This window comes from Psittacula echo, assembly GCF_963264785.1.
Source record: "Psittacula echo genome assembly, chromosome: 22".
Classification (NCBI taxonomy): Eukaryota; Metazoa; Chordata; class Aves; order Psittaciformes; family Psittacidae; genus Psittacula; species Psittacula echo.
The window spans coordinates 3,634,867-3,657,286 of record NC_137758.1 but is presented as its reverse complement, the minus strand read 5'-3'; the positions used below and the strand labels follow the sequence as shown (position 1 = coordinate 3,657,286).

At 54.6% G+C, this 22,420-nt stretch overlaps 1 protein-coding gene across 1 annotated transcript; it reads left to right on the top strand.

Moving 5' to 3' along the window:
• The first annotated feature begins 1,132 nt into the window (after positions 1-1,132).
• BAK1 (BCL2 antagonist/killer 1) lies at positions 1,133-12,659 on the top strand. Its single transcript, XM_080633011.1, has 6 exons — positions 1,133-1,195; positions 4,980-5,097; positions 9,692-9,827; positions 9,934-10,077; positions 12,084-12,264; positions 12,372-12,659. Exons 2-6 carry the CDS (start codon positions 5,010-5,012, stop codon positions 12,474-12,476), a joined length of 654 nt encoding a protein of 217 aa, XP_080489137.1. The 5' UTR covers positions 1,133-1,195; positions 4,980-5,009; the 3' UTR covers positions 12,477-12,659.
• Positions 12,660-22,420: the final 9,761 nt, after the last annotated feature.

Genomic DNA, 22,420 nt, shown 5'->3' with positions numbered 1-22,420 from the left:
GCATTAACATGCCTCCTGTATTTTCCAGGCAGCAGCAGCGGTAGCATGGCTCTGCTGTACAGCAAGGAAATCTATTAAAGAAACATCTTTATATCAGCTTCAGGCAGCTCCCGAAGCCTATGGGCAAGCACTGCCCTCCAGTCTGCTTTGCTGCCCGGAACAAGAGATTGACTGTATCTCAAAGAGGTGCTTTAATGCTCCGCAGCCCCCCAGAGAGGGGCCCGCTCTGTCCTGGATGGATGCACTGCACCTTGCAAAGCCCACATTCCAGCACAGCAGCTTTATTAAACCACAGCCCTTCTGCCACCCCAGCTACTTCCTGCAGCTCCACCGAGTCCTGTGCCTTCTTCAGTGACTCTCAGAGCCCTGACCAAGCAGCTGGAGCCTGTGCTCTGCTGCAGATGTGTTTCTGTGCTGCAAACCTGCCCTGTCCACATTGTCTGGATTGGTGATGCCCATCCTGCTCCATCTATGGCCTCCTCTGGCTCGCTCATGCTGCCTTGAAGATACTTGGATAAATGACCAGCATCCCTGACCTGACCCTCAGAGACCTTAGAGCAGCGCCCAGTGCCTAAAGGGGCTACAAGAGATCTGGAGAGGGGTTTTGAACAAGGGCCTGTAGGGACAGGCCAAGGGGAATGGCTTTAACCTGCCAGAGGGGAGACTGAGATGAGCTCTTAGGCAGAAGCTCTTCCCTGTGAGGGTGCTGAGGCGCTGGCCCAGGGTGCCCAGAGAAGCTGTGGCTGCCCCATCCCTGGCAGTGTTCAAGGCCAGGTTGGACACAGGGGCTTGGAGCAAGCTGCTCCAGTGGAAGGGGTCCCTGCCTGTGGCAGGGGGTGGGACTGGATGAGCTTTAAGGTCCCTTCCACCTGAACCGTTCTATGGACCACGGCAAACCAGATGCCTGGGTGCGATTGGACGGGACGGGATGGGATCATGTCCGTGCCCGCAGTGCGCTCCAGCCGGGGAAGGCGCCTGTAGAGGGAGCCTGAACCCGCCCGGCTCCTCCGGCGTCAATGGTCCGGGGCTGGGTTTCTGGGCTGGTTTCTTTCTCTCTCCTCCTCCCCGGCCCTGTTCGCTTCCTTTCCCCGCGGCGCGCTCGGAGCAGGCAGGAAGGGAGGCGGCGGGGTGGAGCCGCTGCTCGCCGGGATGCATTAGTGCCCGGACACCCCAGCCTGGGCCCCACCGGGACGCGGTGAGTACCGGGACCCCCCCCCGGGGATGGGTTATCCCTTCCCACCGGGCCCGGCCGCGGCTGCGCTGACCTGGGAGAGGGATGCGGGAGCCCCGGCAAGGCGGGAGGGGGGGCAGAGCCGCGGGGCCTCATCCCGCACCGCCCCGGGAATGGGGATAAAGCAGCCCGGGGAGCAGCAGCTCGCGGGTGTCGGGGCTGGAAGCGCTCTCCGGAGCTGATCGCTGCCCCAAAGAGAGAATATCGCTTCTTTTAATGCTATTTCCCCAGCGGGGGGGGGGGTGTGGGGGTGGGGGGGGTGGGTGTTTCTGCCCTTGCGAGGCCGCTGCTGTGATGGCCACAGCAGCATCCCCGTGCTCGGGCTGAGGGGCTCGGTGTGGCCGTGGCTGTCCCGATGTGTCCCACAGCGCTCGGTGGGAAGCGATGTGCCAGAGTGAGGACCAGGGTGACAGCCACCAAGGTCCGACTCACCCCTCTCTGGCTGCGGTGTCGGGCACAGCACGTGTGGATTTGTGGGCTTGGTTTAACACTAAAGTGGGAGAACACTGGGAAAGCCGGGCAAACTCACCCGTTTGTTCCTCTCTAGGCCAGGCGGGGAGGACTCTCCCTGGTCCATGCGGGGATGGCATCAGGGCACAGGAATCCTGCAGGATCCCTGTCCTGAGGAGGGCGATCCCAGGCATGCCACGTGATGGAATCTGTCCCATGCAGGGGCCCAAGGCCAGACCTGCAAAATGCTCGTCCTACACGTTTCCTGGAGCCGGATCCTCATAACTTATCAGGGGGTGACTTCAGAGCCCCATAGCCAGGCTTATTCATAGGGTTATGGCTGCTCCTGCAGCATGCAGATCTGCCTCCCGCTCTAGGCCAGTCCCACCACCTTCCTGCACCCAGGGCTCAGGCTCTTTCCCGTGCAGAACCATTAGGAGATTAGTGAGTGTATCCTAAGGACACCCATGAAACGTGTCAGAGACCTTTAAGGGAAGGAGATGAGAATGAAACGAGAACCAGCTGAGGCAAAGGTCTTCTTTTTTATTAGGGAAGCCTGGCCGGTTCCAGGAAGGCTGGTTCTTTGCATGGCATGTACTCATTAAAGATAAGACTCCTGTGCCCATCTTGGAGGTGTTGCTGATTCCATCTCCTAGGTGCTTTCTGCTGCTTTTAACCCTTTGCAGCCTCCCGCGAGAGCAGAAGGTCAGAGTGGAGCTGGATCTTTTAGGAGCTGCTGAGAGTTAGGCCCTGCTCCCCCTAAGCTGCAGCTCCCCAAACCCTCTGTGAGCCTTGTCCCAAGTCCTGGAGAGCCTTCACTTTCTGCAGCCTTAGGCTGTCTTAAAGTGTGTGGGTGTCGTATCCTGCTCCACACCCTTCCCTGCTCTCTTCTAGCATCATCTCCTCATAACAAAGGGGGAATAGGACAAACTATAGAATCATGGAATAGTTTGGGTTGTGAAAGACCTCCCTTTGATAAAGATCATCGAGTCCAACCATTAACTTAGCATTGCCGAGTCCACCACTAAACCCTGTGCCATGTCTATGCATCTTTTAAATCCCTGAGCATCCCGTTCCAGTGCTTGGCAACCCTTTGGGTGAAGATGTTTTTCCAGAGGGGTGTTGGGCTGGGGAGCAGGAGAAATGTGGGCAGCAGCACTCTTGGTACTGGAGAGGGTGGTCCTAAGTGCTTGGCCCCCCAGCAGAGCCTGGCAGTGGGCATTCACTTGGCTTGCAGGAGTCAGAGTTTAGGGGCTCTCGGGGAGCAGCAGCACAGCACTGGGACATAGCTGCTGATCCCAGTTGTGCGGGTGTGCAAAGGGGCTGCGGGATCCTGTGTTGCAAGAGCAGAAAGCGCCGCAGGGCGCATTGAGAAGGAAACCGAAAATGAAAGTTCCCTTCACATGACAGCCACAGTTGAACCTGCTGTTTCCGAAGGGTTCGCCAGGCAGCAGTGTGCAGGATCCGTGAGGCAGTCACTGCTGCCGCACCAGGCTCTGCTCACCACGCTCCCTTTGTACATCAGCAATTCCCTGTTAGAGCCGGGGTCTGGGCAGCGGGCTCATGTGAAGCGTGGCTGGTACAGACCTAACTGCAACAGCTCCAGAGGCAGCCGAACTCTTTGCCTGGCTTGTCCACATCCTCCCCAGCACTGAGCGCAGCCTCCAGGGAGGACGGGGCTTTGGTTACCCACAGACGCGACTCCGAGTCCGGCCCTGCCTCCCCTCGAGAGGCACCAAGGTGGGCTGCGGATGGAGCCTTGCTGAGTGCCCGCGGAGGGCTGGGGATAGCAGGAGGCAGCGCGGAAGGGTTTCCTCTGTGGAGGAGGGGACGGAGGCACGTGCATCCGCTCAGAGCACTCGCTGAGCTGCCTCCACCGCGTCCCAGAGCAGAGCAAGGAAAGGAGCAGCTCTGAGCCCGGGGCTCTGCTGGGCTGGGTGAGTGGGAGCCAGCCTCTTCCTGGCTTTACTCTCAACTGAGGATCCTCATCGTGCTCTCAGCTTTTCCTGGGATGGGGATGTTTGAGGTTGGGGGGGAAAAGGGAATTCCTGTCCTCGGAGGGATGTAGGAAAAAGCAGCATCTCCATCTGTGCCTGGCTGCGGCTCAGGCTCCCTGGATGCAGCTACTCAAATACACGGTGGCTTTCCACACCAGGCCAAAGAGCTTTACGCTTCCAGGCCACCTTCCCACCTTGGCTACCGGCTGTACTTCCCAGTGCTGCTTCTGGGCTCAATCTCTGTTTTCTTCTGCTGACCTTCCCTGTGAGGTTGTAAGTACAGACCATGAGTTGCGCCTCCAGCTCTGGCTCAGGTGGTTATTTATCCATAACCAGCGCTGCTTTTATTTTTGCCTGGGATACAGTTGAGATTCCAGGGGCTCGACGTGTCTTCATGACTTTAGATCTGGTGCGGATCAGAAACCCCACCAGTTGAGCCTGGGAGCAGCCTGGACAAGTACTGGCATGCCAGCGGCGGGCTCGGAGCTGCAGTGATCTCTTCCGCCCTGACCGCAGCTGCGTGGCCCCACTTCTTCCTCTCTCAAAAGCAGGAGTGAGGACACTGCGATGAAGTGCAGTGAGCCCTCATCTGCAGGTCTGGGCTTAGGGTACCTGGGAAGTTCGGGGGCAACGTGAGCTGTGCATTTGGTTCTCATTTAGTTTTCCTGTTCTGAGAGGAGCTCAGAGTAAGAACATAGAGAACAGGTGGAACTGGAGCCTCTGGATCTAGGAAAACTGGAGCTCATCCCTTGCGGAAGCTTGTCATGGCAGATCGCTTGGCCGTGCATTAGTTTGCTCTTGCTGCGCTCCGAGCTGTCGTAGCTGCATTCAGGCAGCAGCGAAGCACCAAGGGTCAGCTCCAACGCCTTCTCCTGGTGGAGACAGGGAGTCGAGGAGCCCTTTGTGCTGGGATCTTTGCTTTCATCCCATCCTGAAGCTGCTGCTGTGGTCCAGGCTGAGCAAGAGCCCATGGCACGTGCTGAGCGGGCCAGCAGGTTTCCAGGGGGATGAGGAGGTGAAGTGGGGCAGGGAGTTGGGTGACTTCCCTTGTCTGGCATGCGGCTGTCTGCAAACATGTTAGTAAGGAGAGCCAGGAAGAGAGGAGAAATCGAGCCAAGGGACCTGCTGTGGGAGGAGCCAGGTTGCTGGCACATAAAAGCAGGGACCATTGCTCCTCTGAGCACTTGCCTATGCCGAAGGGCAAGTATTTATGTATTTGAGCCCTGTGGGGAGGTGTGAGGGAGCCAGGGGCCGTGCTGGCTGCTCATCACCCGGGTCACTTACTGTCCTCGTTGTTCCAGGTAAAGCCAATACACCCGAGCATCTCTGCAATGGCCTCAGGGAACGATGGTGACCCGCTGAGGGACTGGGGACGGCGGGGGAGCAACAGGCAGAGGCCGTCACAGGAGCTCAACTCAGGTAAAAAGGTTGCTGTGATCTTCAGGGGAGGAAGGACTCCCTTTCCCTGCAGTATTTCTTTGGAAAGATGGGGGTTTTCGTACCGCCAGGGCCCTTTGCGAGACGAAGGTAACAAACCAGCTCCATAAAGCTGTGCTGAACCGAACTAGGAGAGCACATTCTCAGCGCTTGCGGGAGCTGCTTGGCATTGGGCAGCAAGGGGGGCTTGAAAGGTGCCGAGCAAATAGGGCTCAGGGAGCTGTGGGGCTGATGCTTGGAGTCAATCACTTTCCCTTCCCTAAGCGAAAGGTGCTGGGTGTTGAAAACACAGCGGGAAACACTCCTGCTCTTGTAGTTGGGTTCAGTGGTGCCGCAGGATGGAAACGGGTCCCTGGGTGCCCTGGCAGAGCAGTGATGAACAGGTACAGCCCACCAACAGCAGCAGCTCAGGCCATTACGTGTGTGCAGGACCCAGCAGACTGTGTAATTGCGTCTCACAGCAATGGGTGAAACCGGGATCTGGGCCGAAAGGATGCCAGGAAAAACCTCAGCTCCCATTTCATCTCCAAGTGCTAAAATGCCGCTGCACAGAGAGCTGCTGAACGCGGGTGACTTCTTAACCTGTTCTGCAGGTGGACTTGTAAATAAGGCTGAGTCACTGCAGTCTGTCAATAGTGGAGATTAGCCACTATCCCTGACTGTTTATGTATCTGAGGTCAGATCCAGCTCAGAGCTGGTTTATTGCCCTGATAATGTTATTTATACTCTGGCACTGCCTGGACTCCTCTCCATCTCACAGTATCGTTCGTGCTAGATCCTGCACGAGCACACTGGACGCAAAAACACCCCTTTCCTTCCATACCAAAGTCTACAAGGAATGGAAATAAATAAGAGCAGCAGTTTACGTATGCTGATTTCCTGTTGAGGCCAGTGAGACGCTGATGTGAAAACCAGTGAGAGGATCAGGTCTGAGCTCTAACCACGCTGGTTTACAGTCACGCTTCCTGTGCGCTTGCAACACTTACTGGAAGTACGGGCATCCCGCTGCTTCCCGAAAGTCAGGTGCTCCATCTGGAATCTGGAGGTGGGATCTCTGCAGGCCTCTTAGGCCAGAGCCTGATGGACTCCATTGAGAGCAGAAACGTGCAGCTTCCACCAACACGTGCGATGGGATTACAGGGTGGAAGAAGGCTTTTGTCAACAGGCATTAACCTGGCTTTCACTTAGGGCTCGCTTGCTCCCTTTGTTTATCCTCGGTTGTAGTAGGGAGTGCAGAGCTCAAGGATCTGCTTGAGCATCATTCTGAGCCCTTGTCCTACCAGCCAGTGCTTAGGGCATGGGCAAGGCGCTGCTGTTTCTGTCTAGGCTGGGCGGGAATTCACACTTTGGTGGTTTTAGGGCATTGTCGACAAAGGCAGGAGCCACCCTGATGCACAGTGTGCAGGGCCAGGTTACTTGGGCTTCGTCATCTGTGTGTGTTCAGTACTCATGTAACGTACCTAGAGAGGGGTGAGGTTTGGTCCTTGGTTGTTTGTCATAGCCCTGGACTTGGTGTTGCTTGTGAAGCAAGTCCTGACTGATAAAGAGTCACTGAGGGACATTAGTTCTGCATCCGTGAGCATCAACGTGTCTTCATCACCAGAACAACCTGCAGAATGAGTAGGAAAAACGTGAGCTGCCTGTTTAAGCCTGGGTTCTTGTACATTCTGCAGAGCAACCAAAGACAGTCAAACACACTTCTGTCTGGTGCCCAGCAGATCCTATCTCCAGCACAGACACAGAGCATTGGGCTTCCCACTGATCTGCATCACCATATACCTGGTTTCCCAGGGCTGTGCTGGATAACAGCTCTGCTATAGAATTGCCTCGTGGCTCCTTTGCTCTGGCCTGCAAAGGACGCCCCAAAAGCTTTCATAAAACACTTGACTGGGCAGAGGGAGCTCAGTTTCCAGGTTTGAGGTGCCCATCCCTCCAAGCATCCGCTGGATGCAGGTCAGTGGATGCGCAAGTGTGGGACAGGGCTCAGCTTGGGCAGCAAAGTGCCAGAGCAACACCATGCACCTCTGCTCTCAGCTGTGAGCTGTGCAGGACTGTGCCTGTGTGCAGTGTGAGGCTGAGCAGCCTCTGGTGCTGATGGCATCGCTGTTGACAGGCAAGGGGTTTCACAGGGCTGGAAGATAACCCAAATCCACTAACACAGAGCTCATCCCACACTTGAATTGCAACTGCAGGAGGTGGAGTCGAGCTTCCCCTCAAGGCAGAAATCTCCAGAGCCTGTTCTTGGTTCCCTGGAGCTGTTTTCTCCCTTTGGAGCCTGTTGCTGTTTCCAGGCTTGATGTCTCCCTCTGTGCAAACAGATGCACCTCTCGGCGTAGTTACTGCCTGTCTCCTGAGCTCGAAAGGGATGCTGCCAGGTTGCATCTGTCATTATTACAGTCTCTAGCAGGGCTATTTAGTTGTAACAAGGTCTGATGGATAACGTTGGTGAGAGCTGCCAGGTTTTACTGCAGCGCAGCTGCTCCCCGGGAGATGGGAATGGTGAGGAGTAAAGGATCTTGCACAGGAATGCAGATGTTGCATCTTGGAGACTGGCTGGGGTCTGGTCAGTGCTGCGGATCCAGGCAAGAGGCTCTTGTGGTGGGTCTGGTCTGGATGCTGACAGCGAGGACAGCAGCATCACTGCTCCATGAGGCAGGAACAGGGCAGGTCCTCCCTGGCACATGGGGTTAACGCCAGCTTGTGAGCCCCTAACACAGCCCTGAGGGTGCCCCAGGGAGAGCAAAGATCCCAGAGGAGCTCCAGACTGCTCCCCCTCCTTCCACTGCTGGTACTGGCAGTCCACAAGGCAAGTTTTGGTCCAGATCCTCTTCCTTGGAGTGGGAGAGACAGAGCCCCAGTGGGTGCTGGGGGGCAAAGATGCGTTCTCTTGTCCTTGGGTTACTAAAAGCAGCGCCTGAGGTAATCAAGGCAGGGGGTTTTTGGTCCCCTCATTTCCTCTTTGTTCTCGCAGTGTTTGCTCAGCCTCTCACTGAAACTGTGAGTCAGTCGGTTTCGTTTCTGGCTCTCGGTGCCGTCACCGGCTCCCGTCTGAGGTGGGATTTATTTACCACCAAATAAACCCATTCCTGCAAAACAAAAGCCATTCCCTGAAAACACCGCGGCCGGGGCTGGTCGTTTCCCCTCACCTTTATTTACCCAACCTGAGCTCCCTGTAACCTGAGTCTCTGCAGGACAAGTCCGGTCCTCTCCCTTCCCCGCACCCCATCCGGGGCTGGGCCCATCTCCCTGGAGCCACGTGGATGTGACCAACCAGGAAAACTCTGCCATGAGCAGTGTGGCACGTTCTTGGATGCAGGGATTTATTGGGCAGCATCACCAGGACAGTTGTGTCCTCACATCCCAGCCATAGGACATGGCTCGGGCAGGAGCATCTCTACCGTGGAAATGCAATTTCCAGTGGCCAGAGAATGGCCTGGCCAGTCTGGTGTGTGGATGTAGTGGGATGGTGGGACAGGGTTTTAGCTGCGAAGCTCACGTACCTGGGCTTTGCACCTCATGCAGTGTCTGTGAATCTCTATCCTGCCTGGTGATACAGCCAAAGGAGCAGGGATCTGATCCCTCCACACCATTTCTGTCCACTGCAAATTTTGCCTCCTAAAAGAGAACCAGGGAAGAGCCATGCTGCCACCGGCTGTTTGGGAACCAGTGCTCCAAACCGGATTGCTCCCAGCCGGCTGAAACCGAGCTCTAATCAAAGACATCCCATGACAGAGCGGGTGCTTTCCCCAGGAGCAATGCAGCGCCTGTGATAAGGTATCGGTCACTGCTGGGATGCAGCTCGAGGGGCAGAGCGGGCGTTATCACCTGGCTGTTCATCTGCTCTCAAGCACAGGATGGGGAGTCACATCCCTGGGCAAGAGGCTGTGGGTTATTCAGAAGCTCTTCTCCTTTCTGTTCCTGCCAGCAGCCCGAGCAGAAGTTCAAACCCTGCCCTGGCGTTGCTGCTGCCGGGAATGTGAGATTGGTGATGTGCGATTGAATCAGCAAGGAATTACACTAGAATGACCCATTTAACTTTGCTCCCACATCACTGCTGGTGCCGTGCAAAGGCTCGATCATCGGTGACCCTGAAAACCAAGTTTGTTTGCTGAGGTGCTGATGGGCAGCACTAGACTGAGCTTGGCCTCCAGTCTGGGTTTGGATCTGAGATTCCTGAACTGGTTTGTGCTGAGCAGTGCCCTTATTGAGAGGTGAAAGCACACTGGCAAGCACAAGCACTTGTACATCTGGTTTGTACGACAGTTCTGTAGCTGTCTCCTGCCAGAAATGGATTCAAAAGGAGGGCTCGTGCGCCCAGGAACAGCGACTGGCTTCAGAACTGCTTTTCTGAGAACTAAGTTTTGTTGGATTCTTTTTGTGTCACTCCGAAAGGCCGATGTTAATACCAAGAGCACAAGTTTAGGCTGAAAATAAGGGAATGGTCTCTTTCCAAATCGGGAAAGGAGAGAGACGAGCTTCTCCCTTGACTTCTTTGGAGGGTGGAACTGGATGATCTTAAGGTGCTTTCCAGCCCTAACTATTCTGTGATTCTATGATTCTCCCTTGTCTCTCTCAGAGGACCAGGTGGCCGAGGAGACGGAGGAGGTGTTTCGGAGCTATGCCTTCTACCGCTATGAGCAGGAGAGAGAGGAGCGAGGGGCGGAGGTGCCCGTGGACCAGGAGATCATGGACATCGAGGAGGAGCTGGGCAGGTAAAACTGATCCCAACCGTGTGCACGTCCTTTAACCCCATCCCAGCTCTGTGACAGACCCACACCAGTCCCGGCCTCGCTGACCTCTCTGCGTTCCCCTGGGCAGCATGGGGAGCCAGGTGGGACAGCGCTTGGCCATCATCGGCGACGACATCAACAAGCGGTACGATGCGGAGTTCCGCTGCCTGCTGAAGTCCCTGCAGCCCACCAAGGAGAATGCCTACGAGTTTTTCACCCGAATAGCCTCCAGGTAAGGGCCCCGGCTCCCTCAGCCTGGGCTGAGCACCTCCTCCTGGAGAGGAGCAGGAAGGATGCGGTCAGACGGATGCAGTGCAGGCAGTGAGACCCTTGCGCTGTGCTCTGCGCTCTGCCCATTCAAGCGTCATCCGCTGTCCCCAGGCTGAGCTCCCAACCCATGAGGGTTCCTGCCTGTCTGCTCCTCCTCCTCTGCACCCTTTGGACAGTCCCCACCTGGCCATCGTCTCGCAGTCCTTGCACAAGCTGACACAGTTTGGGGGATGTGCCTGGGATGCACGTCCCATGCATCAATAGCCAAGCGAATGTCTCAGCTCCCCCCCCGGGAGGGACCTGCCCTGCACCAAGGCAGACCCACTGGTGCTCCCACTGCCACTTGCAGCCCTGAGCCAGGCCCGACGAGGCACAGAGCAAAGGCAGCCGCAGGCTGTGGGCACAGGCGGGTACTCACTGCCCTTGGCATGCTCCACACGGAGCAGGATTGGACTCACTCGGGATGGGGGATGCTCCTCGGGCTTGCAGAGCCTGCAGCCGCCTTGCACAGGTGATGCTCACCCAGCTCACTCAAACACAGCAACAGGGTGAAGAGCACAGGCAAAGACCTGGATGACTTATTGCCTTGGTTGCCTGAGGTACAGCCTTGGACCGAGGTGGCCATCAAGAGGTTCCCTACACCCCTGTCTCTATAGGGAAGACAAGACACTGCACATGAAACCGTGTGCCCAGGGTCGTGCAGACCAGACCACCTCTGCCAGAGCCAGGATTGGTGCTGGGCTCTCTGGGTTCCCAGGTCCTGTGGCACAGCCCCGTCCCTGCACACCCTTGTGTTTGTGTCTAACTGCCTCTCTCTGTCCTCTTCCTGCTCCCCGTCCTTGGGAAGCCGCTGCTGCTCTCACTGCTTTGCCGGCCTGAGGCGGTTAAGGCACCGCAAACAGGTAAATCACCCCCTGGGAATTAACCTCTGGCCCTCTCTGTGCTTCTCTTGTCCCCTCCGGGCTCTGACTTCCCTCTCTGCCACCTGCACGGTGGCATCTCCACACCAAGGCTCGGCAGAGATGGCTCCCTTTGGCTGTGCAGACAAGGACAGGGCACCACGTTAACACACGGGGCCTGAGCCGACTCTTTCTGTTGTTCCATTTGCTTTCCTTCTTGCTTGACCCGCTGGAAACCAGGAAACACACCTGCAAAAACCGGTCCAGATAACTCAGTGCCCAACCTGCCCACAGCAATGCATCCGTGCCCACCACAACCAAAACCTGGCTCGGGAGCAGGCACATTTTGGAGCCCCCAGCCCTCGGGATAATCAGTCCAAGGCAAGGTCAGGCTTTGGTCTTGGAGGAGTTTGTGGAGGAAAAGGGAAAGTCTTGCTCTGACATACTTTGTCCTCAGATATAATTAAACTTCCTTACCTCCAGGTATGACCGCACAAGCCAGGCATGCTTTGGGACCCATGGGTAGTATCCTGCTCCTGGCCACGTGTATCAGCTACTGAGCTTGCTGCAGCTACAACCTGACAGCTTAAACCACCACCAGTTTCATCTTCCCTTGTTAATAGCCTTGCCCATGAAAACAGGGGACATCCAGGCAGCTGTAGTGCCCTGTGTTTAGATGCAGACCCAAGGGAAAGGCAGGAGGGTGGCAGGTCAGCAACAGCCATCGCAAAACTTCCTCTCCAGCAATCCAGGGCCTGTAGCTGTGTAGGCAGGATTTGGAAACTCCTTTTCCCCAGGACATCCCCAACCTGCCCAGCTGAGGCAAACAGTGATTGTGAATGGGGCTGTGCTTGTTCTGCTCTGAAAGTAAAACCTGGTTGCGGGTGGCCACATGTCCCTTAGCCACAAAATCCCTGTGAGCGGCTGCGATGCAGCTCGAGGGGTAGAGCAGCATCCCCAGCCCTGCTCTGCGCGTGGCACCACCTGAGAGCCCTCATCCTGGGGATGCCGAGAGCAGGGAGGTCCGAGCCACGGCAGGGATTGACTCGGACCATCGGCTTCCTTTCAGCTTGTTCAAGAGCGGCATTAACTGGGGCCGGGTGATCGCGCTGCTGGGCTTTGGCTACCGCATGGCCATCCACGTCTACCAGCAAGGCAGGACCGGCTTCCTGCGCTGGATCGCCCGCTGCGTCGTGGAGTTCATGCTCCGGAACCGCATCGCCCAGTGGATCGCCCAGCAGGGAGGATGGGTGAGGATGGGGCCAGCGGGATTCGGGAGGAGGACAGTGAAAGGTGGGGACCGTGGGGCGGCCCCGCTGGGTCTAACATGCTCTGGTTATTCTCTGTTTCCCCTTAGGCGGCTGCACTCGATCTGGACAATGTTTACATGAAGTACATGCTGGTGGTGGTGGCCCTGGTCATGGTGGGACATTTGGTGGTACGCCGCTTCTTCAAGCCCTAACCAAGGTGGTGGCAGAGGCTGGGGGGGTCCGGCCAAGCTTTCTCAAATCTCTGCTCTGTGTTGATATTTCTCAAGAGAGAGGGGATTTGAGGAACCTCCAAGAGAGAGCAGCTTGGACCTGAGACCCACCACAGGGCCCAGGGTCTCTGCCATCCATGCAGACACCACCAGGAACTATGGAGAGAAGCGGAGGGAGGGAGGGAGGGAAGGTTCAACTCTGTTGCCTGTTTCGTGCCTCACTCAGCTGCTGTGGACAGAGCATCGCTGCGGCGCTGCCAGTGTGGGGCAGTGAGGCAGAGCAGGCTCCTCTGGAGACAGGAGTCTGGAGGAGCAAAGGTGTTGTGGGGATGCCCATGCGTGGGTCCCATCTACTCCTTGGGGCAGGCGTGGAGCTCCTTGTTTGCTGATGGCTCTCCTCAAGCCCATGCCTTTGAAGAGGGATTGCAGCCTTGGGTGCTGTCTGTAAGGCACCAGAGGGGCAAGCCAGCATGAGCACATGCGGGGCTTGCTTTCGTCTTCCCTCTGTTCCTGAGCCCAACTACTTGAGCCTTCCCTTTCAACAAGCATCCCTACCCCTTTCGAAGGATCACACTGCCTGCTCTGACAACCCATGGCAGCGCTGGCGGGCAGGATTTCCCTTCCAACGCCTGACCCTGGAGACCTGCTGCTCTCCCATGGCTGATGTGGGTGCTGGGTGCAGCCTCGCAGCCCTCCGTGAGCTCAGACCTGGGGAGCACCAGCAGGTTTCCAAACACTAAAGGCTGTGGGGTGGCTGATGGTTGGTGCGGGCAGGCTGCCTGCCCTCCCTCCCCTTCTGCTTCCACTCAGTAGCTTCAGATGCTGGCAAATGAGCAGCCCAACTGTGACCAGTTGGTCTCCCTTGCTGTCAGTGGGAGCCCTGGAGTTGCATCTTCCCCCTACAGCAGCTCTTTGCCTCCTGAGCTCAGCTGGGCAGGATGGTGCAGACACGCTGCAGTTGAGCCCAGGGCTGTGGTGCTTTCTAGGTGCCTCTTCTGGGCACAGCATCTTTGGGAAGTGCCTTGACCTTGTTCATGACTAATGGTTAAGCGTGACTTTGGGGGAGTGGGACAGGAGCAGGACCCACTCTCGCACCTCAAATCTGACTTTTACAAACCTCAGCATGGTTTAGCTCTGTTCTTTTTACTTCAAGTGACTCTAAGGCTTGAAACTGTGACTGGCCCCTTCTGAGCCAAACTCACCCATCCATCTCCTAGACCAGGTCAGCAGCTGGGGAGGGAGATGGAGGGACCTTGGAGGTAGGAGGTGAGCAGTGATCCTATACCCAGGCTCCTCTCCCAGTGCAGTCAGAGCCCCAGAGACTGGACACACTGAGAGCAGCCAATCTGCCCACATAGGAAAGGCGCTCCTGACAGACAGCTGCCTAAGCTGTTCCTAAACCCTCCAGCATTGCCTCCCCACCACTTCCTACCTTAACCTTTAGGTAAGGTTTCCCCTCCATGCCTTGCTGCAGCTGAAGATCGTTACTACACATCCTATCCAAGCACAGAGACAGGGCCCCTCGCATCCCTTCTTGCTGCTGCAGAGGCTTAGCAGGACCAGCCCTTAACCTTATGACACTTGCATCCCTCGTGTTCCTGCCTCCCTTCGCAGAACAGCACACTTCTCAGCCTCTTTCCATATCAGGGTCCTTCCGGGCTTGTCATTTTGATCCTGTTTCTGCAGTATCCCTTTCCCTGGGCTGTGCTTCGTAGAAAGGCATTAAAATACTTGCTATAATATTCCTTTTCTGTAGATGTCTCTTCTGGCTGATCCGTTTCACCTGTGCTGAGCAGCACAGATCTCCAATGGTCTGTCCATGCTGTTCTGTGGCCGTGCTGACTCCCTTGGAGCAGCTGAGTGCCCATCACTGTCCCCTTTGCATTCATCCACACACAACTTCATTTACCCCCTGTTCACCCACCTTGAGATTCCCTCAACCCTCTTCTCTGGTAGGAGCCAATGTAACCAAGTGCTCTCAGCTGCAGCTTCCCATCGCCGCTCCTTCCCTTCTTTTCTAGGGGAAAACCACCACCAGATGGAGCCTTTTTGCCACGATGAAAGGGAACAGTTCGCTGTTGGTTTCCCTTTCTCTTCATCAGCCCCATTATTGACACGTCCTGTCCTCTAGGCTGGTTCTCTGGTCGGTTGTGTCTCCAGCAGGACTCTTTCAGAGGACAGCAGAGCACATCAGCTTCCATTCGCTACTTCACCCTCCCAGAACTCTAACAGACTGCAGAGAACTTGTGCTTGCACACAAAGCTGTGCTGCTTCTAATTTATTCTCATCTCCCACATTAAAGTGTTTCACTGCAAGTCCGATGCAGCTGCGAGGAAAGCAGACCTTAAGGAACGTTTGTCAGCTTTATAGTAGGTGATGGAGCCTTAGTTAAGTCTGTGGCAGCAGGACAGAGAATAGAACCTTTAAAATAGGTGCTGTAGCAAAGGGAAGTTTCCAGTTTATCCGTTTTCTCAGGGGATTTGAGGGAGGATTGTCTCAGGATCTCAGTCTATTGCCTCCCTCTGCTCTCGCCTCTCCCATCCCTCCTGGCACTGCTTACAGCGGGGTGGGCTAAAGCAGACCCAGATGAGAGGCCTTGGCCCTCCCTGGGAGCTGATGCTCCAGAGCCACAGCAGGCATCTACCTCGAAGCCCCACTCAGCAGGTGCCTGGAGCAGGTACCACCGTGTCTGTGTGCAGAAGGCTTCTGCTGTGGGCCTGGCAGTGCCAGGAGCAGTGCTTCGTTATCTAGGAGCAAGGGCCCTAGATAAAACTACGTCCTTAGGATAACCCCAGCCTCCCCTTACAGGGCTGAATCAGCCACTTTATTCGGCAGGGATAAAGCGCTGATTGACTACGATATCCTTCACAAGTGTGAACTTTTTAACCACCAACCCAGCCACGTGTTGTGTGGGATGCAGGGACAGCATCCTCCAGCCTAGTGACTGCCCCGGGGCTTTGGCTTTTGCCCTGGTGAGCAAGGGAAATGGGGCTGGGAAGCCCCCAAGGGGAAAACCAAGGTGAAGGTGAGGAGGAGGCTCTGCCCCGGCTGTTTACCAGGAGGGGATTGCTCAGTGCATCATTTGGTTTCACACAGCCCCTTTCTCCATCCCTCCAGGAAGCCCCAGTGCTGGAGGAAGGGGATGGGGTGTGTGATGGAGCCATAGAGCTTTGCACTGACTGTGGAGGGGAGGGATGGGAAAACACCTTTTCTTTCCAGGAGGAGGACAGGAAGAGTTGTCCCTGTAGCAGCAGAGAGATGGGGAACACTCAGTCTGCAGGCCAGCCTTTCCCCAGTGCAGGGCATCTCTAAGTGGCAGGCAAAGAGGCTGTGAGGAACGTGGTGGGTTGCTTTTAACTAAAACCATTTCTTTCACAACTGTTCTGTTTCAAATGATGTAATATATATATATATGTGAAAATAAAAATGGTACATGCAGTACAAACCTGGCTGTGTTGAGGGCTTTCTTCCAGAGGCTGTGCTCCTTTGCAGGGTGCTCTGGGTACATCACAGATCCCCCTGTGCAAGCTTGCACACGCTATTTGGCCTCAGTTGCCCATTAGCTGAGGGATACCAGCCCTTCCTCCACTTTCTCTAGCATGAAGAGCTAGACAGGGAGAGAAATGTGCTGCTGCAGCTTGTTTTGCCATCCCTGAGAAACAGGGGATGTGTTACAGCAGCTGCTGCAGAGATGAAGAAGAGACTGTAGTAATCTGTGGCCTGATCAACCTGCCAGGAGTTAAGGATCTTATCTGTGATGTGTCCACACCTCCCTAACGGGAAACAATGAGGACAGGAAATTGCAAAGGGAAAATCCATTACAGGAGTACAAGGGCATTCTCAGGTGCCATAAAACACTCCAGCAAGTGAACGGGAAACTCATGTTCCCATCAGAAAAGCCCTACACGTACAAGGCAGGGAGGTGCTCCCACTGTGCTGGGGTGACAACAGCACCATGTGGGGAGAGCCTGCATCACCAACACAGGGAGGTGGGAACCTGAGGCTCCTGCAACAGCCACTGCCCTGAGCTGCCTGTCCCATACCCAGCCCAGATGCTTCTCAGGCTCTGCTGCTTCCAGCCGCTCCCTTGTCACATACCAAGGCAGGGCATGAGCTGGCACCACGCTGCCCTTCTCTCTTGCACTGCTCTCCTTTGCTCAGGGACAAACCTCGCTGCTCACCTGACGTCTCACCCCTTGCAGGACCAGTCTGGACACCAGCTCTGCTCCTACCAGCAGTGGCTGCAATGGGTGGAAAGGCAGTGATGGAAGGGGTCAGGATGCTTTAACATCACCGGTGGGCTGTGCCCTGTTAATGAGCACACTCCCCGTAACGAGCCTATGTGCTAATGATGCCCCAGTCATCACCTGCAGCTATCTCTGCTGGTACCTTCCTATTTCCAGCCTGGCTGCTGGGGTGGTTGGGACCAGAAGGGCTTGAATACTGCAGAATTAGCCCTGGGGAATGTGTTTGGGAGTGTTTGCTGGAGAAGGTGAGGAGCTGAAAGCTCTGGTTATAAATTGCTGGAGAAAGAGGGGCTCAGGCTTTCCACACCATCAGCCAGTAGCAGATTAAGCATCGGAATCCACATCAATATTTACCCTCCAGCTCTGGTCTCTATAAACAGCCGCGTGTCACAGCTGCCACTTGGTGCTGGGGATCACTGCAGGGGGATTCCAGCAAGGCAAGAGTGTTCCTGCACGCAGACACGAGCTGCTGAGGCTCTGTCCCTGCCTCCCTGTGCAAGGAGAGGTTAAACCTTAACACAAGACGAACGTCCCTGATGACAGCACCGGCTGCTCCTGTAATCCACTTTGTGTCCTGCCCCAAAACCACATCAAGCTCCTAATTAAAGTACCGAGAAAATGATTAAGGTCACAACAGTATTGAAGAATTTGCCTTTGGCCATTCAAATAGAACCAACCCTAAAGCAGAAGCCAAGATGAGGTAGTGATCTACATCTAGATCTGGTATTTGAGACAAGGACCTCTAAAAGTGGGTCAGGCTTGGAAGCACCCTGAGTTTTGTGGAAATAAAGGTTTTCCAGCTGATTTCCAGGGTGTGAAATGAGAGTGGGCAGGAAAGAGCTGGGAAATCCCACTGGTGTTCATCATCTTCATTCTTAAAACAAAAGCCCTCCGCTCCCAGGCACGTTCCCTTCACTCGGCATGTGCTGGAGCATCCTCAGCCTCTGGCTGGGATCCAGGGCCACGCTCTTCCCAAGGGATCCATTCATCTCAAGCAGCATTTCTACCATTGATGGCGGGGATTGCACATGGGACCCGGCTGCACTGACACAATGAATTGAAGGAAACAGCCTTTGCTCTCGCAGTGAAAGGGGAACACGTGCAGCAGCAACAACCCAGCGTTGACATGGCCTGGCAGAAGGGCCTCAGGCAGTGCTGTGAGAGCAGCTTGCAGCAAACACTCCACTGCACCAGCGTTCCTTTCCACCCTGTGCATCCGCGGCCAGAGATGCTGAGTCTTCTCCAATGCATTCCTTATTGCCAGCTCTCCCTGACTTGCCCTGAACAATCTCTGTGAGTTGTGATGGGCAAAGTCAAGAGAAGAGAACCCCAAAAGCATGCCTATCCATTCACCCGTGGGGTGAGATGAGCTGGTTCCAGCACACACGACTCTTCTGGCTCTGCTTCCCTGCTCATACAGCTTTCTGGATCAAAGCTGGAGCCTGTCCACATATCAAGAGCTCTGGCAAAGCGATTTCATGTCTGCACTCAATATAGCATTTAGACATACCCTTATCCTCATGCGGCTGTGGGGAATACTGCAGTAATTCAATGCCCTTGGCTGGAGCTCTGTTGTAAAGGAGGAACCTCTTGTATTAAAGTCAGAAGACCTGATTCAGCACAAAGCAAGCGATAAATCCTGGTTTCTGCCTACACCGGTCCATGGAGGAGACCAAACCATAACTCCGTCTTTATACAAGTTGTATTTCTAACTCAGAGCTCCCTCTCTGAAGAAGAGCCCTCACACTTGCTTGAACCACGTCTCTGACCATCCGCTTGGTCACCAACACAGCCAAGCAAAGTGCCTTGGCATTTACCATGTGCGGATTGTGCTCACCTATGGGATTTACACACTCATGTGGGTGGTTTGGTTCTACTTTTACTCTGGAAACTGAAACCAGATGAGGTCTGTCTGGCTCGGGTGACAGCTCCCTGAGAGCAGCACGAGCTGTTTCACAGCCCTCTTTTCCTTGTGGTCCTGCAAAAAGCTGGACAATGACAATGCAGGAGGTGACCACAGCTCACCTGCATTGCATTAAGACCAGAGCAATCCAACCACCAAGGCACCGAGCAGCAGGGCTTTGCCAAGGCGGGAGGGTATCTTGCTGAGAAACAAAGCAGCTAGCACATGTGAGGGAAAGGCAGACCCACAAACACTGGCACCTTATGGCTTGTTCAGACTTCAGAGCAATTCACAGATGCTCGTTTCATTCTCCAGCAGTGCTGTTCCTGCTGCATCCCCATCTTTGCAGATGTTGCCAGGGGAAAATGCAGCCGAGCATCATCCCCAGCAGAAGCGTGGTGCTCCGTCCCTTCTGGACCACAGGGCTGGCAGCTTCTCTGTGGCTGGATGGAGAGCACACTCCTGCAGGAGCCTCTGCTGTGGCAACGTTGTGTGACCACCATGGCCAAGGGCGCTGCAAGAAGCACATTCACTTTCCTCACACATCTCTACATCTGGAGAAGAATACAGCAAAAGGACAGGCTTGTGAGGACTCACAAACACCAAACTGGGGTTCTAAATCAGAGCAACACCAAGGTGAGAGCCGTTAACTCAAGGAAAAGCTGCGCACTTCAGAGCAAAGAAATGAAGATGCCCACATTTGTCACATCTTCCAACGGCTGTGGTTTCTCTTCCTTTAATAAAACCGTGGCTCTCTGCAGCGTCTTTACCTTGTCTTGGAACTCCCTCTGCTCCCTGTGTTCTTTCACCTTTTCACTTCCTATTTCTGTTAAGACTGAAGAAACACACCAGAAAAACATCGTTTTTCTCTTCACAAGGCCCACTCAAAGCATTGTTTTGATGCATTTTGACAGACTCACGATTCTCAGCAGAAGTATTTAGACTAAAAAGAATCAGTCCCTGAAGGTTTCCCTCCTGCAAAAAAGGACATCTCCATTAGAAGAACAACAAACATCCTTTCATATGAGTTTTTCGGCCAATCTGATCTTGGGCTGAACTGTACAGGCAGGTTTAGACGCAATGGGGCTTCCCGGGTCTCGTGGAAGCCTTGAGTTACTAAATCAGGGTGGAAATCTCCCTCCATTGAAAAGCCAAGATGCTGGTCCCTTTCTTCTTCATCATCACCATCAACAAAACCCTGTGGGCTGCCTAATGCCTTCCCTAATTCCTGGGCAAAGCTTGTTTCCAGGTTTTATGCTTCCTGAACCCTGGGCAAGCTGAGGGCTTGCCAGACCCTCAACGCTGGAAGAGCCCTTGGGAAGGACCCTGGTGTCCTCTGGCTGCCAGCATTAGCAGGAGGGAAGGGATGGAGGAAAACCCCTCAGGAGGCCAGGAAGAATTACACTATCCCGCTCCAGGAACAAGAGGCATCCGGGCTAATGGAATTCACCATTCACTGCCTGTTGCTGGTGGTTGTCCTCACTTCCCCAGTTCACTCTGAGCCACCCTACTGCAAAGGCTGGAAGTCTGCACCAGGGTGATTTAGGGCACATCAGCACATGGAAGTGAACTTGATCTAAGTGAGAGCATCCCTTGAAATGGCAATAGCTTTTCTCAATTAACTCTGCGGGTAGGAAAGACCTTGGAACGCATTTTAAGCTGCTATATAAAGGCATTTTAAAGTCCTTTGTGAGCACTATTATTCTGGCTCACTTTAAACCTTATGCCTCAGTCTGACATTAATACAAGGGTTGCGATCATGCAAGTGCATAACCGAGCAGCTGAGTTGGGATAACACTTAACCCACTGCAATACAACACCAGCCAGTGGCTTTGTGGCATTTCTGCAGCTTTCTTTTCCTGAGGCAAGAGCTGAATCCTCTGGGACGAAGCTGCATCCCTCTGCACATCCCCAGGTACCATCCTCACGGTGCCAAGAGCCCAGCATCGTGCCATGCACGCGGGCACATGGGCAGGGGCAGCAGTTATGTGCTCTGACTGATGTGACTGCTATGTGCAGGTCAACAGAAGCACTACCAAGTCCTCCAGCCAAGCAGGAATTACTGGTCACAGGAGTTGAAGGCCAAGTATGTAACATCACATTAGAGCTGGGCTGGGTCTGTGTGTGGTTAATGAAAGCGGCTCAGCTAAAGCGGTAATTCGTTAAGCCGCATAACTTCATTGCTTGCAATCATCTGCCTATCCCCACACTAAGATCCTCCTCAGAGGAAAGGAGGCGTTGAGCTGCGTCCGTTACAATTCCTTCTTTTGGCTATTGAGGTGCAGCTACTGCGTGCTGATAAGGCCAAGCCATTCCCTCCCGGTTATCAGAGGCAGGCAGCTCTGCACACCAGCCCTGCTGACAAACAAGCCATGCGGGGAGAAGCCCCAGTGTCCAAAACGTACCTCGAAACTCAGCCGGACCCTTCAGCTCCCGGCCGGCCACACACACATCCCTTGGGATGCAGAGATCCGGTGGGAGCAGCGTGTGCCCAGGTCCTCCCTGTGGTACAGGGGAATCAAAGGCTGAGCCCTCACAAGTTAAGGAGCCTTTTCTGCTGCTCGTCTCACAGCAGAGCTTGCTCCTGGGATTCACCATCATCAGGCAGAAAGGATGCTGTGCCGTGCAGAAGCACCGGCGCCTCGCGCATCCAGACACAGCAGCGCGCTGCCCTCACCACTCCATAACACACCTAAAACTGGGCTTTAATCCTCCAAAAGATGTGCTTCTAAATTCCCTCTAGTGGAAAGAGCTGGAAATTGAAGCTGCAAAGTTCCTGCTCAACGAGGGATCCACATCCAAGCTGTGAGGGGCTGTGGGCTCTTGTGCTGGCCAGTGCACCAGATGCATAGGGGAAAACCAGCTGGAGACTCCTGCATCACATCCTATTACCTGGAATTTTATTTCAATGTAACTGAAAACTTTAAAAACCAGGTTTTGATTCATTAGAAAGAAATGAACACTGATAACATTCACTGATAATCATTCACTGATAATAATTCATTCATAAAGCCTGAATAAACCAGGCTTTTCATAGTCCAAAATGTGGATATTTTACTCTGCAGGTCTGAGCTGCTCAGAAGACAGAGACTGTCATGAGGGTTCCTCCCCAGGCAGCACCGGTCCATTGGGCCGCCCAACCCTGCTCCTGTTCCTCCTCCCGTTCCCATTCCCACCACTGGCAGCCAAACCCGGACACTGTTACTGTGAGTGTAAATCAGAGCAGCTCTGCTGGCAGCCAAGGAGCTCTGCAGATTGATGCCAGGAGCTGACCCGCACCTCTATATCCAGAACTAGGGCAGATTGAAATACGTGGGGTTTCAATCATGTATTCAGGTTAACAGGGCCTTTGTATTTGTGCAATTCATCTTGCATAGGCTGAGATCTCTTGGGACAACGTGCAAAGGTTGCTAAGGCAAGGAAAACAAACACAGTTGTGTAACTTGGTCCTCCCATGTCTTTTCCCTCATGAAAACACAGCACAGGGATGCACTGGATCTGAAACCCGGCGGTGGTGTAGTTTAATAACCAGAAGACCACCAAGACGTAGTTTAGAAATGAGGTAGCATTACCTCATCCTGTGTTACTGCAGAACGCTTCAAACCAGAAGTATTGAGACATGACCCTGGTAACAGGAAAGCCAGTGCCGTGTTAGAGCATGTGGTCACAAACAGAACATACCTGGCCATGGGCACTGGTGTGTCTCGGTGCACATGCAAACTCACTCTGAGTCCCAGCACCGATCCCTGCTTAGTGCCACCAAAGACTCTTCCCAA